The following is a 15224-nucleotide window of genomic DNA, read 5'->3' on the forward strand; positions in this document are numbered from 1 at the left end:
ATTCAACTAATATTAACAATTGTGCTGGAATGCCTGGGTGGCTTAGTGGTTGAGTGTCTGCCTTTGGCTCAGAGTATGGCCCCAGGGTCCTGGCATTGAGTCCTGCATCTGGCTCCCTATGGGGAGACTGCTTCTCCCTCTGCCAATGTCTCTGCCTTTCTCTGTGTCTCTCATAAATAAATAAATAAAAATTTAAATAATTGATAATAATAATAATAATAATAATAATAAAACACAATTGTCCCTTGCTAGATACAAGAAATTCACCAAGGAAAGGGATGTGATTTCTGGGCAATGGGGATTGCAACTGAATGGAAGTACTTAAGGATCAGTCACTTCCTGGTTTGGTTCCAAATGTGAGGCTATAATTTTATAAATTCCACCAGGGCAAACATCAAAGTAAGAAAATAGAAATAATTTTAAAATGGCTTCCTTACTGTCTAGGGGCTCCTGGTTGGCTCAGTTGGTTGAGCATCTGACTCTTGATTTTGGCTGAGGTCATAATCTCTAATCTCTGGGTTGTGAGATGGAGCTCCAAGTCAGGCTCCCTGCTCAGGGAGGAGTCTGCTTGAGATTCTCTCTCTCCTTCTCCCTCTACCCCTTATTTGCTTATATCTCCAAATAAATAAAAAAGAAAATTTTAAAAAATAAGTAAAATACCTTCCCCATTCTCTTTACTATGCCTGAGAGACAGAGAACCTTAAAAATTGCCATGTTTGAAGGCATAGTATAACATAGTATAAGCATTCTAATGCAGTTGTAAAATACAAGTGTTTTTTTTTTTACTAAAGATGATTTCAAAATATTCAGAAACGTGAATATATATTAAAAGAATTTTTCTTACTTCAAAAGTGGCCATTGTGCCCACAGCAATTAGGTATATGCATTGCAGACTGCCAGCAAAATGTGAAAACTATCTAAACATATAGAATTGGATATTATGATGACATTCACTAAAATGGGATTTTAACCGGTAATCTAGGCCTTCTGCAAATACTATAACTGAGGTATACCCTATTTCATGTGGCAGAGCCAATACAAAATTTCAGATCACTTGGCCAGCATTCTGCTTGTACCATTGACTTTGTTATTTTTCTCATAAATTCCCTTTGCTCTATGGCTTCCCAAGTCTAAAATATTCATTAGTATGGTATTTATGACAATGACTGAAGTATTTAGAGCATGACGGATTTAATGCATTTTTTCACAGACACTCCCTACTAAAATATCTCAGCCATTTTTTTTCTTTTCTTTTTTTTTAAGACTTTATTTATTTATTCATGAGAGACACACAGAGAGAGGCAGAGACATAGGCAGAGGGAGAACCAGGCTCCCTGCACGGAGCCTGATGCGAGACTCAATCCTAGGACTTCTGGGATCACGCCCTGGGCCAAAGGCAGATGCTCAACCACTAAGCCACCCAAGTGCCCCAGTATCTCAGCCATTTTAGATGAAGCATCCTGTGGTGTGTGTTTTGTTTATCACTGCAGGGCCACATTTGTGAGGAGAGCAACCCTATAAAGCAGGGCCGACCATGTACTGAGATCTGGTAGGGAGAGTAGTAGAAAAATCACTTAATGTTACTCCACAAAGTTTAGGGACTAAATACCCCTCCCCAATAAAACCAGATGCTAGCAAATAAAGGAGAACTCTTCATATAGGTCCACTTAACCCATCTGTCCATACTTTTAACTCCAAAAGAGCAATGATACACAAGTTCCAGGAGAGGATTTTTTGGTGAAGAATGGGAAGACAAGCTGATGCCCAGAGTCTCCAGGTAATAAGGGAAATCCGTATGCCTCAGTTATACCAACAACGTTGTAGAAGAATCATACTGCAAAAAAAAAAAAAAAAAAAGAATCATAATGCATGATTTCACTTACACTATTCACTCTTTCCCACATGGGAGTTCTCCTTTGGAGAATGGAATATCCACAGACATTCCCAAGGGAATTCCCATGGTCATCATATTACCTTCTTAATTGTTTACTTGTACCGTTTGTACTTGCTGCTGTGGAAACGGTATGCCCTGTCTGCTTACCAAAGGTGAACCCTTCTGCCCACTAATATCCACAGAAAGTCTAATCATTCTAAAGGAATGGCACTGTGTCCTTTAGCTACAAAAGCCATTGCAATAATGTCTTTTCAACATGGAAGCCATAGACATTGGCATTCTGTAGCAGATGCTCCACATTTTCCATATTTTAGCAGCCCCTAGTCCCCTACCATCCCACTCCCCTTTTTTTGACATTCACTTAAGTTTCAAATGTCAGTCCAAACAAGCTAATCCAGGAGATGACCTATGTGACAAACATTATGTTTCCTCAAAACCTCCCCTCCACTCTTAACCATTATCCTTTCTTTGATCCACACTGGTGTATGGTGTAACTCAACCCACTCATCAGGTTTCAGCATAAATTTAATTGTCCTAGGAAAGTATTCTCTGATTTACTTCTCTAAACTCTAAATTTTATTCTCTGATTTACTTCTTTTTTTTTATGATTTACTTCTTTAGAGCCCACCCCCACCCCCCTCATATTAGGCTTCCATAGTATTCTTTTTTTGTTCTTTTTTAAGATTTTATTTATTTACTCATGAGAGACACACAGAGAGAGAGAGAGAGGCAGAGACACAGGCAGAGGGAGAAGCAGGCTCCATGCAGGGAGCCTGACGTGGGACTCGATTCTGGGTCTCCAGGATCATGCCCTGGGCCGAAGGCAGGCGCTAAACCGCTGAGCCACACAGGGATCCCCAACTTCCATAGTATTCTTTGAAACATTTACTTCATTTTCTATTTTCTCTAGGGGTAGATATCATGGTCTTTTGTGCGTAGCACAAAGCCTGGAACACCGCACACAATTGGTACTCAATACATATTTGTTGAACAAATAAGCTCTATGACCAGAAAGACTTGATTCCTCCTGTAACTGCATCTCTGCCTATAACGTCTCCCGAACAGTCCCTCCGATGCTCCCAGACTTGCCTGAAATCTGGCATGAACACAGTATAAACTCAAGGCTTTTGCTACATGAGATTTTGTAAGTAAATCCATATTTCAAATCTCACAGGAGATTTCCTTTCTAAAAGATCATGTTATAACCAGGAAGGGCAGGCAAAAAACATACAAAGACACAACCTCAAAAAAATTGAACTTTTTGTTTGATGTCTTTGATTGGGGTAAATGGAGGAAATTTTAGGGAACCAGACCTGGAGGATCTGAACAAATAAGAAAGAGACGAGAAGAGGAAAACTACAACAAATGACTCAATCAACTCAGCAGGTGTTGTCAAGAAACCAGTTGGGCGCTAGCCACTGAGGTAGAACAGGTGACTCACACCCTTCAGGGGGTCACAGTTTGTAACCTGTAGATCCATGAACCTATTTTAAGAAAATGCAGCTGCATGCAACTCTGCTGTACAGCTGCCACCGCAGGGACACCTGCTGAAGTGAGAGGAAGATGTTTCTTTTTATCAAGGCAACAGAAACATGGTGTCACTTGTCCACTTACCTCCATGCTGTTGTTTTTCTCACTAACTCCCTCAACAAACATTTATTTAACATTCACTGGGGCCCGAGTCTGTGCTACGTGAAAGGAAGTAATAAGACACAGCTTCTTTTTGGTTTCTTGTCCGTATTTCTTTTCCATAGAAAAAGCAATGCTGATGTAGATTCATATTAGAATAATATTCGGTGTCCTCTGCTTTGCTTATGTACTGTTTATAGCTATCAGCAGAACTTCTAGGTGAGTCCCTACTCTCTCAGGCCTCTTCCGGATGCCGCAGAGGAATAGAAGGAAATTTATGATCCCTGTCCTCCAGGAACTTGAGCAAAGTTAAGAAACAGGATACAATTATTTAAAAAGAGACCTTTATCCCTTTTTCTATTTCTCATTTCTGCAAATCTAATCTTGAAAATCCTTCTCTCTCTCTCTCTCTCTCTCCTAAGAGGCTGAGTGGGCAGTTACATCAGAAAAATCTACTTCAATATTCCTTTGTTCTTTTTTGGTGGCAATTTTTATTTCACTGGGAGTCTTATCAGTGTCAGCAGTGTCAGGTTTTTACCCCCTACCAACCTGAACAAATTGACCCTTTCACTCATCATCTCTGCCTCCTTCAACTCTCTTCCTTTCATTGATTGCTGGTTTTGCAAGCTTCAAGAATGACCTTTCTAGCAAGCTGCCTACAGTGAATCATACCAGTTCTGATCTTTTGAGAGCAACTGGGTCTTCACAAATGTTTATTAATAATGGTTTCACTCAAAAAAAAAAAAAAAAAAAAAAAGGAGAGCTCCTGGTTTTTATTTCTTCTCAGTCTGGAGCTTCCCCTTCTCATTCGGCTAGAGTCAATTGAATAAACAAGGCTCATGCGTATTTATTGTTTTGCTAAGAAAAGCAGGAGGTTCAGTCATGAGTGTTGCTGGAATCTCAGGGAATTGCACTTTTCAGGTTGAGGCAGGATGGCTTTGTGATGGATCGTTCCCTGGGCCCTTCCAACTCTACTTTCTGCTGTTTCTCTTTCTCCAGCCCATTGCATGCTGCTCTTCATCTTGCAGGATGTCTGACATTTTAAGAGTCAAGACAAAAACAGTTAAACAAAGGCAGAGCTGGGGAAAGAAATGGTTCATTCAAGTAGATCGGCATGTTCCTGGAGGTGTGACAAGCTAGTTACTGATTCATGTGTCAGACACTGTCCCTACCTCACCTTATTTAGTCCTCATAAAAGCTATATGAAATACATGCATTTCACCAACGTGAGACTGAGACTGAGGCTCGAAATAGTTAAATAACTTCCCCAAAGTCCCACGATTACCAGGGAGTAGAGCTCAGAGGGCGCTTGCAGTAGCTCCCTGTCCTCTGAGTTCATATGAGCTGCTGCACATCCAGGGAGCTCTAGCCAAAGTGCACTGTTGCTATGTCTTGCCTTTTCTTTCTCTCAGCTGATCTCTGAACTGTGGATGCTGTCACTTTTCTATCCCAAGAAATTGCTTCAATTCCTGACACACTGTGAGTGCTCAATAATATGTATGGAGAGCATAAACTACTGAATGCACCTGTTTGCCTCGCCTGCCGCAGACTGTAACAATCAGACTAATATAAAGGAGGCTTTTTTAGTAATGAAGTACTCTACAGTGTAACATTGACATTGGTAGCTGTTTTAGTTTTACTACTAGGTTTGTCTTTTGAAATAAAATCCCGTATTTTACTAATTTTTGTGTCTTCTACACTGCCCAGCTGGATCCTAAGAGTTGGAAGCATTTGATAAATATTAGTTCACTGAATGAATTTAGGATGATTTGTAAAAGTAAGACATGAAAAAGCCCATGGCAAGCATTTGGCTTTTAAAAGATCATTCTGGCAAAACGGAAGGCTATTTGGGAGGAGGTAGGGGTAAACATAATGGGGAGACTAGATCGGAAGCTATAGAGGATAAGTTATGAAGTCTTGACCCCCCAAAGATGTCAAAGATGTTGAAGCAATGTCTTTTTATACAACTGCCTAAACTCCCAAGGTATGCAATAAAAATGTAGAGGAATCAGAACAATAATCATTAACAGGTCTGGAGGGACTGAATACTTTTCACTTGGTCATAAGCGAATTTAAGTAATATTTTAAAAAACGATGTCCTAAAAAAGACCTGAGAACAATATTTTTAAGATAGGTATTTTGGCTTGAAAGCTTTTGCAAAAAATAGACTATCCTAATTAGTGTTCAATTGTGCAACAGTAAGTGGGAATGGCAGGTTGTACCTTTCCCTTTAGGATAAAGCTCCTCTGGGGCCTTCCCATCTGCTTCTGCTTTGGTTTGAAGCAATTTCTCTATTTCAATCTGTATATGGGTTCTACTTTCATTTCATGTTTCACTTGCCTCGTGAACGAAGAAAATGCCAAATCTTAGAACTGAGAAATGAGATGCCGTAATGATAGTTCTGCTTCTTATGTTGTCATAGTGTTCTAAATATTGAAGAAGAGGATCCAGCTAAAAATCATTTTCCAGGTATTGATGTTAATATTGCTATTAAAGAAAGTGCCAAAGTCCTTGCATATCATTCCACAGTTGGCAAACTGATCTACCATATGGTTTCAGAATATCTTCTTGACTATATCACAAGGAATATAAGTCTTTTTTAAATTTTGTTTATTTATTCATGAGAGACAGAGAGAGAGGCAGAGACACAGGCAGAGAGAAGCAGGCCCCATGCAGGGAGCCCGATGTGGGACTCCATCCTGGGACTCCAGGATCACACCCTGGGCCAAAGGCAGGAGGTCAACTGCTAAGCCACCCAGGCATCCCAATATAAGTCTTTTTAAACACAAAAGGGCTTGAATATTTTGAAGTATAAATTATATGGACCCCTAAAAGTGAAAAAAATATGCCCACATGCCACAATTATTGCTTATAATTCAGGAAATTTGTCTTAAAGAAAAAGGCAAAAAGGCACCAGGATGATGAGAAAAAGAGATTCAAATAATAAAGAGGGTAGAAAATTAAGGAGAGGAATGAGATTTGGCTGTGTCCAATGTATTTTTATATGCACATACCTATGTGCTTTCATATAATAATGCTCATCTGACAGAAAAATATCTGGCAAATGTGTTTTATATGAGTTGACTTTTTTAGTGGATGGCTAGCAAAACAAGAACAAAGCAAAATGAAACAAAATAAAAATTGAGAGAGAGAGAGATCTAGAAGCTCAGTAAGCAGAATCACAAGGTTTCTTCACAATATGGACTGAATAAAAATTCTCATCTTCTTGGAAGAAAACTGATGCTCACTGTATTTGAGGCAGTTGCCAAGAGTCACACATTACCAGAACTGGACCATAAATGCATGTTTTGTACCATTTCAGCCATGGCTCTTTACTCAATGTATTTTGCCTTTTGAGGGAGGCAGAGTAGCCTACTAGGAAAATCACTCATCTGGGAGATTAAAACAAACAAACAAACAAACAAACAAACAAAACGGACAACTTATACTGAGGCTTGGTTCTTCCCCTGATTAAATGGATAACCACCTTGAGAAAATCCTTTGAATTTTCAGGACTTCAGCTTCCTTGCATAAGTAGACTACCTACAGTGACAAAGTACTAGGTAGGATGCGAGATCGTTTTGAAATGGTGATTTGCTTCAAAAGGAACTTTAATTTTCAAGACTGCAAACTGACATCTTGTAATCCTTGGTGCATCCCTCTAATACAGATGTAGAGAATTCCACCCCCAGTGATAAAATGCAGAAGGCTCTACGGGAATGAAAAAAATCACTTCTTTCTGTTTCATTTACACTCCATTCACTCTTTTGCTGAATAAAAGCCTCCCTTGTGTTAGTGGAAACTTGTTAATCAAAATATACTGAGGAGGTAAGGGAGAAATCACTGGAAAACTCAGAGTACCTCAAACTTCACCTCCTCCCAAATAAATGCAGTGTCTTTGTGCCTGTTTCAGCCTTCTCTGCCTACTTTCATCTCCTAAAAAAATGTTTATCCAATGTTCTTAGAAGGCCCTGTCATCCTGCACTTCTCTCTCTGCCCCCCAAGTCAAACCATACTATTTTGCTTTCATGAATTTGGGTTTAACTACTTCTTTCCCTGGAAGAAGGGCATGCTTTTAACCACGTCCCCTGTGATGCCTTTACCTCCAGAGCATCCAAACTCCCTTTATTTCATGAGTGAGCCTTTTAAATGGTTCTGACTGACCTGCTTGCCCTCAGCCATTCTCATCCTTGTGGACTTCTCACCGAGCTGCAGCTGTATGCCTGGTAAATTCAAATCCCAATCCTTCTCATGATCTAAGAAGCCTTTGTCTGATCAGTATTTATCAGACCAGAGCTCTGAAACTCTAACTTCATCTGCTTTCCTTTCCTTTCCACCATCCATAAACTTTGAACAGAATCTCATGATTCTTGAACATCAGATTTCTCCATGACTCCATGCCCTTGTCCATATTATTTTACATGCACTTCTTCTCTTCCACCTTTCTAGAAAGTTTCCCTTGACTTTCCCGACCCATTATTCACTCTTTAACTTGGACTATCAATATTCTTCAACCTTCCCTTTCATGCCCTACTTATTTTTACCCTGAAGTATAATTCACACAGCAGAAAATTCACCATTTTAATGCGTATGCTTCAGCGACCTTTAGTATATTCATTAGCTTGTGCAAGCATCATCACTATTTCATTCCAGAACATTTTCATCATCTCCAAAAGAAATCCCATGCCCATTAGCAGTTATTCTCCATTTCCCCTTCTATTCAACCGCTGATCTATTTCTGTCTCTGTGGATTTTGCCTATTGTAAACATTTCATATAAATGGAATCATACAATATATGACCTTTAGTATCTGGCTTCTTTCACTTAGCATGATACTAGCAGGTTCATCTGTGCTGTAGCACCTATCAGTATTTCATTCCCTTTATGGCTGAATAATATACATTGCAACGATAGGCCACATTGTATTTATTCATTAGTTTATAGACATGTGGGTTGTTATACATCTTATACCTATTTTCAAATCAATTTAATTTGTTTTATTTATATTACAACAAAGCTTCTAGTAGGTTCTAATAAGCACCTTTATTCTTGAGCCATGCTAGTCAGAGGAAACCTTTTTTAACCTCCTGAGATCAAGCCCCTCATAGAGCTCAGCATTGGGCTCCTTGCTCATTGAGGAGCCTGCTTCTTTCTCCCTCTGCCTGTCACGCACCCCTGCTTGTGTGCTTTCTCTATATATCAAATAAATAAATAAAATATTTTTTATTTCCACATATGAGTGAAATTTTATGGTATTTGTGTTTCTCTAACTTATTTTGCTTAGCATAATACTCTCTAGGTCCATCCACGTTGCTGCAAATGGCAAGATTCCATTCTTTTTTTTAGGTCTGAGTAATATTCCATTGTGTGTGTGTGTGTGTGTGTGTGTGTGTGTGTGTGTGTGTGTGTGACCTCTTTATCCATTCATTAGGCATTGAGCACTTGGGCTGTTTCCATAATCTGGCTATTGTAGATAATGCTGCTATAAATATCAGGGTGCATTTATCCCTTTGAATTAGTACTTTTGTATTCTTTGGATAAATACCTACTAATGCAATTGCTGGGTCATAGGGTAGTTCTATTCTTAACTTCTTGAGGAAACTCCATACTATTTTCCAAAGTGGCTTTACCAGTTTGCATTCCCACCAACAGTGAAAGAAGGCTCCCCTTTCTCCACATCCTCACCAACACCTGTTGGTGTTCTTGTGTGGTTGATTTTGGCCATTCTGTGAGGTGATATCTCACTATAGTTTTTTTTTTTTTTAATTTTTATTTATTTATGATAGTCACACAGAGAGAAAGAGAGAGAGGCAGAGACACAGGCAGAGGGAGAAGCAGGCTCCATGCACCGGGAGCCCGATGTGGGATTCGATCCCGGGTCTCCAGGATCGCGCCCTGGGCCAAAGGCAGGCGCCAAACCGCTGCGCCACCCAGGGATCCCTCTCACTATAGTTTTAATTTGTATTTCCCTGATGAAGGATATTGGAGCTTCTTTTCATATATTTGTTGGCCATCTGTATGTCTTCTTTGGGAAAATGTCTATTCATGTCTTCTGCCCATTTTCAACTGGATTATTTTTTTAGAACTTTGTCTTAATCCCTGTCCTTTCTCTTATTATTTTTCTTAAGAAATAAAATGATGTCTGGTTTCATGGATGCATTCACTTTCTGAGATATTTTTCCTACTTGTTACTTTTAGTTTCTATACTTCTGGACTTTTCTCATATCTCTATTAATCCTTAGCTATCCGTTCATGACAATAATAAGGAAGACATGAGGTAATATTATCAATTCCATTTTAGGGGGGAAGGGAACATTTCTCTTGAATGATACCATGGTCCAGCTATAATCTTGATTGACTATTCTTTGAGTCTAAAATACAGCCATCATCTTGTGATTTTTACCAATTTTTGATTATACATCCTCATCAACCTTTTGTGATGTCTTTCTCATTCTTATTTTATTCTTTCATTTTATAAGAACATATTGATAGTGCTTCCTGAAAAAGATGTGTAAGAGGTAATTTTTTGTGTGTGATATTGTACAGAGGAAAATAGTGTTTTTCTGCATTTACACTTGATTGGTGGTTTGCCTGCATATAAAATTCCAAATTAAATTGTTTTCTGAATTATAAAAACAATGATTAATTTCATATTAGCTTCCACTGTTACTGCTAAGAATTGCAAAATCACCCTGATTCCAAATTACCTGTTAAGTTAACGACCCTCCCCCATCTTTGGAAACCTGTAGCATCATCTATTTGTTCCCAGAATTCTTAGATTTTCATGTTATGTGTATGGTTGTAAGTCTATTTCACCATGCGTGTTGATGGACCCTTTAAATCTGAAAAATTGTGCCTTTACGGTTTGCAGTTTTTTCTTAAATTCATTAAATTTCATTGGTTGTATCTGCCCCTAGGTTTCTCAAATTTTGAGTATCCTGAGTCAATTCTATAATTTACTTCTACAAAATTTTCATTTTTAATTTAATTCTATTGATATTTTAATTTTTAAATGTAAACAACAAAAAGAGGAGAGGAGTTGAGACGAGAAAAAGAGCTAGAAAGCTGATGGACAAATAGTAATTGGTTTGTGATCCTGGAGAAAGCTAATAATTAATAAGAATTGATAAAAGGCAAATCCACCCCAATTTATGCTGAAAAATTCCTTCCAAATCTTAAGAATCAGCAGCACCTGGTCTTGATGTGTGAAAAGGGAAGAAACTACAATAAGGAAAATTGTTTGAATACTTAAATCCCCAGATCCTCTTTCCAAAATAACTAATGTTCCTGATTTTCATTGATTTATTGTTTGTTTGTTTCACAGTTACATGCTGTCTCATATCTCTCAAGGTGGTTTGTGTCTTTGTGTTGCTTGTTTCTACTTCTTTGTTTTGGTCCATCTCTTTCATATTAATGCCTTCCTCAAACATTGGACAATCTCTGTTTATATGCTCATATTTAAGAATGTGGGACAAAAATGCTCTTTGGAAGTCTCTGGGTTGGAGCCTTGTCAGCTATGTTTTTCATCGTAGGAAGATTAGACTGGCTTGTTTATTTATGAAATCTTGATGTAAATATTTTCAAGTCTTTTCCATTAGAATGATCATATTCCCTAAAAATGACTTTTCCAAATGTTCTGTCAAACAGGAATAAACAAATATATCTACCAGTGTTCTTGCAGTTGAGTTGAAAAAGTAATCTGGGTCTCCAAATGTAGTCTGCACACATTCTCCTAAAACCCGTTTTAATAGTACAGAACACAAGACATCGATTGTGCTTGGTATCACCAAGTCCAAAAACAACCAACAAACAAAACCCTCTACCCTCCAAAGAAAGAAAGTATTCAGTGTGAGAAATCTGGCTGTGTGAAGGGTAGGGAAGAGATCTGACCATTCTTAAATTGTTAACTAGTATACCCTATTTACCCTCTCCCTTATTTCCTCTCTTAGTGGAAACCAGTGTCACTGGTTAATAATATTTCCACTATTTTTTTTCTTTTTTCTTTTTTTTTTTTAGTACTTAGGGGATTCTTGCCATAAACTAATTGAATCTTGGCCTAGAAATCTCCATTAAGTTCCTTTCTTAGATGTGCTAGTGAATTACCATTTGTTTATTGTTTTCCAGCTTCCAGAATTTTTTCTACTATTTTCTCTTTTCTTATTCTCCCATTACCTTTGATTTACTAAGAAAAAAAAAAACAATTTCTGTATTTATAATGGCATTTTTGAATGGAGAAAATTAGATTTGTGTGTTTTCAATTAGCCTGTTTATAAGATGTTCCTGTTGGTTTCAACATGCACTTCAGTGGCTGCTATGACTTTTCTTTACATTTTTTTTTTAAGTAGGCTGCACACTCAGCATGGACCCCAGTGCAATGCTTGAACTCATGACCCTGAAATCAGGACATCGGCTAAGATCAAGATTCAGATACTTAACCAACTGAGTCACCCAGGTACCCCATCCTTATGCCCTTTTATATTTCCTCCTCCTTCCTTCCCTCTCATCCTCTAGATGAATTATGAAATACTTTATCACTATGCATTAATTTACATTTTCTAGAATTTTATATAAATGGAATCACATAATATTTGTTCTTCTTGCCTGTCTTCTTTTATTCAATACAATTATTTTGAGATCTACCCATGCCATTGACTGTATCAATAGTGTAATAATTTTTATTGCAGAATAAGATTCCATTTATCTATTAAATACATTGTATTACAATGTATAAATACAATTGCTTATACCTTCAACTGTGAGTGAGCATTCCTGTTGTTTACAATTAAAGCTGTTACTACAAATAAGGCTGTTATGATTGTTCCTGCACAAGTCTTTTTATGGCTATGTGCCCTCACAGACTTTGTATAAATGTCTAGCAATGGAACCAGTAGATTGTATAGTAAGCAGTATGTTTAACTCTTAACAAACTGATAAATTATTTTCCAAAGTGACTTAATCATTTTATATTGTCACCAGAAATTTACAAGGATCCCAGAAACTTCCTATTCCATTCTTGACAAAACTTGCTACGTCCAGTCCCTTCAATTTTAGACATTCTAATAAGAGTATAATAAGGGCTGCCTGGGTGGCTCAGACGATTAAGCATCTGCCTTTAGCTCAGGTCATGATCTCTGGGTTCTGGGATGCAGGCTCCTGGCTCAGACGGGAAACTGCTTCTCCCTCTACCTCTCCCCACTGCTCATACTCTCTCTCTCAAATGAATAAATAAAATATTTTTTAAAAAGAGTGTAATGATATTATTTTATATTTCCCTAAAGACTAACAGTGTTGATTGAACATCTTTTCATGTGCTTATCATCTGTGTATCTTCTTTGATGAATTTTTTGTTCAAATTTTTTTTTCATTTCTTATTGGATTGTTTGCTCTCCTGAGTTTCAAAAGTCCTTTATATATTTTAGATTCAAAATCTCTGTCAAATATGTGATTTGCAAATATTTTATTCTAGTGTGTGGGTTTCTTTTCATGATTTTAGCAGTATCTTCCAAATGATAGCAACTAATTGTGAATGAACTCTCATTTATCATTTTTTCCTCTGTGGATCATACTTTTGGCATTGTATCTAAAAAATTATTGCCCAACTCAAGGTTATAAAGGGTTTTCTATGCTTTCTTTACATTTTTTATATTTTTTATCTTGCAGATTTTCATCTATTTTTAGTTAATTTTGATGTCAATGTGGTTTTTGTTCTGAGTGTATATTTGGAATGTCTTTTCTCTTCTATGATAATAGTTTTCTGTCATAACTACAAACACACTGCCTTGGCTATTAAAGCTTTATAATATATCTTGAAATCAAGCAGAATTAGGGATGCCTGTGTGGATCAGTGGTTGAGCATCTGCCTTTGGCTCAAGGAATTATCCCGGGGTCCTGTAACCGAGTCCCATATTGGGCTCCCCTCAAGAAGTCTGCTTCTCCCTCTGCCTATGTCTCTGCCTCTCTTTGTGTTTCTCATAAATAAATAAATAAAATCTTAAAAAAAAGAGAGAGAAAGAAATCAAGCAGAATTAATCTTCCAGCTTTGCTCTTCTTTTTCAAACTTGTTTGAACTCTTCTTAGTCATTTACATTTCCAAGTAAGTTTGCAGTTATTGCATCAATTTCTCCAAAAAACCAAACCAAACTAAACAAACAACAACAACCAAGAAAACCCTGCTGGACTTTGTATTGAGATAGTTGAATCTAGATCATTTAAAGAGAACTGAGATCTTCATGATATTATTTTTCCTCTCAGAACACAGTATATCTCTTCATTTACTTAGTCTTCTTTCATTTCTCTAAGGAATATTTGTAATATTCCATGTCTTGGTCTTTCATATTTTTGTCAGATTTATCTCTTAGTATTTCACATTTTCATGTTATTATAACAATGTTTTCATTCATTTTTGATTATTTGTTTTGTATACAGAAATACAAGTGATATTTGCCTATTTATCTTCTATCTTGAAACTCTGCTATATCCAAATTTGCCATATAGCCAATCATGTTATTTATAAGTCCATTTTACTTCTTCCCTTCTGATCTGAAGGTTTTGTTGTTGTTGTTGTTGTTGTTGTTTGGTCTTGCTAGTTGAAGTCACTAGGAATCTCCAGTATAATACTTGCAGTAAAATGTTAAACAGAAAATGTTAGTTGCTGATATTGAAGGAAAAATATTCAGTCTCTCATCGTTAAGTACAATGTTCATGTTAGGTTTTCCATAGATGGACCTTATCAAGTTAAAGAAGTTCCTTTCTACTCATGCTTTTTGCTGAGAATTTTCACTGAGTATAGAATTCTAGGTTGAAACTGTTTTTCATTTTAGTGCTTCAGAATTCCTGCTCCCCTGTCTTCTTGCTTGCAGTGTTTTTGATAGGAAATCTGCTACCAGCCTTGATTCATCTACTTGTGTCTCCTGCCCCCACCATCCACTCAGCTGCCTTTAAAATCTCTTATCACAATGTTTGAATAATTTGGTTATGTATGATGTGCCCTAATACATTCTTTTTTTTTCATGTTTCCTTGTTTTTAGTGAGCTTTTTGAATTATCTACTTTCTGGTTTTCATTAAATTCAGAAACATTTTAACCATTATTTTGTCAAATATTCTTCTGTGCCCACTTTTCTTTCTTCTTTAGAAACTCAAATTACATTTATATTAGGTTGCTTGAAGTTGCCCTCCAGTTCAATGGTGTTCTGTTCACTTAGTTTTAAATCTCTTTCCTCTCTATGTTTCATTTTAGAGACTTTGTATCTCTCTGCATTAGAAACCTTTTCTCTGCATTTGTTCTGCATCATCTAATCTGTCACTAATTCCATCCAATACATTTTTATGGCACAATTTAGAAGTTCAGTTTGATTTTTTTATATCTGATATGTCTTTCTCTACTTAATTTTTAGTATATAGAATAGTCATGATAGCTATTTTTTGCCCTTTTTTTATTGAAGTTCGATTTGCCAACATATAGTATAACACCCAGTCTCATCCCATCAAGTGCCCTCCTCAATGCCTGTCACCCAGTTAGCCCATACCCCTGCCCACCTCCCCTTCCTCTAACCTTTGTTCATTTCCCAGAGTTAGGAATCTCTCATGTTTTGTTACCCTCTCTAATTTTTCCCACTCATCTTCCCTCCTTTCCCTTGTAATCCCTTTAACTATTTCTTATATGGAAGGAATCTCAATGTCCTTTGACAGATGAATGGATAA

At 37.2% G+C, this 15224-nt stretch overlaps 1 protein-coding gene across 1 annotated transcript in view; it reads right to left on the reverse strand.

Annotated features, from left to right (window-relative positions):
- Positions 1 to 602: 602 nt before the first annotated feature.
- The window catches only part of CPNE8 (copine 8), a 321061-nt gene continuing 306439 nt past the window's right edge, over positions 603 to 15224 (reverse strand). The window contains exon 20 of the mRNA XM_038577249.1: positions 603 to 1834. Coding sequence (XP_038433177.1) covers positions 1805 to 1834 — 30 coding nt within the window. The 3' untranslated portion in view covers positions 603 to 1804. The remainder of the gene's footprint in view (positions 1835 to 15224) is intronic.

Source organism: Canis lupus, chromosome 27 (assembly GCF_011100685.1).
Source record: "Canis lupus familiaris isolate Mischka breed German Shepherd chromosome 27, alternate assembly UU_Cfam_GSD_1.0, whole genome shotgun sequence".
NCBI lineage: Eukaryota > Metazoa > Chordata > Mammalia > Carnivora > Canidae > Canis > Canis lupus.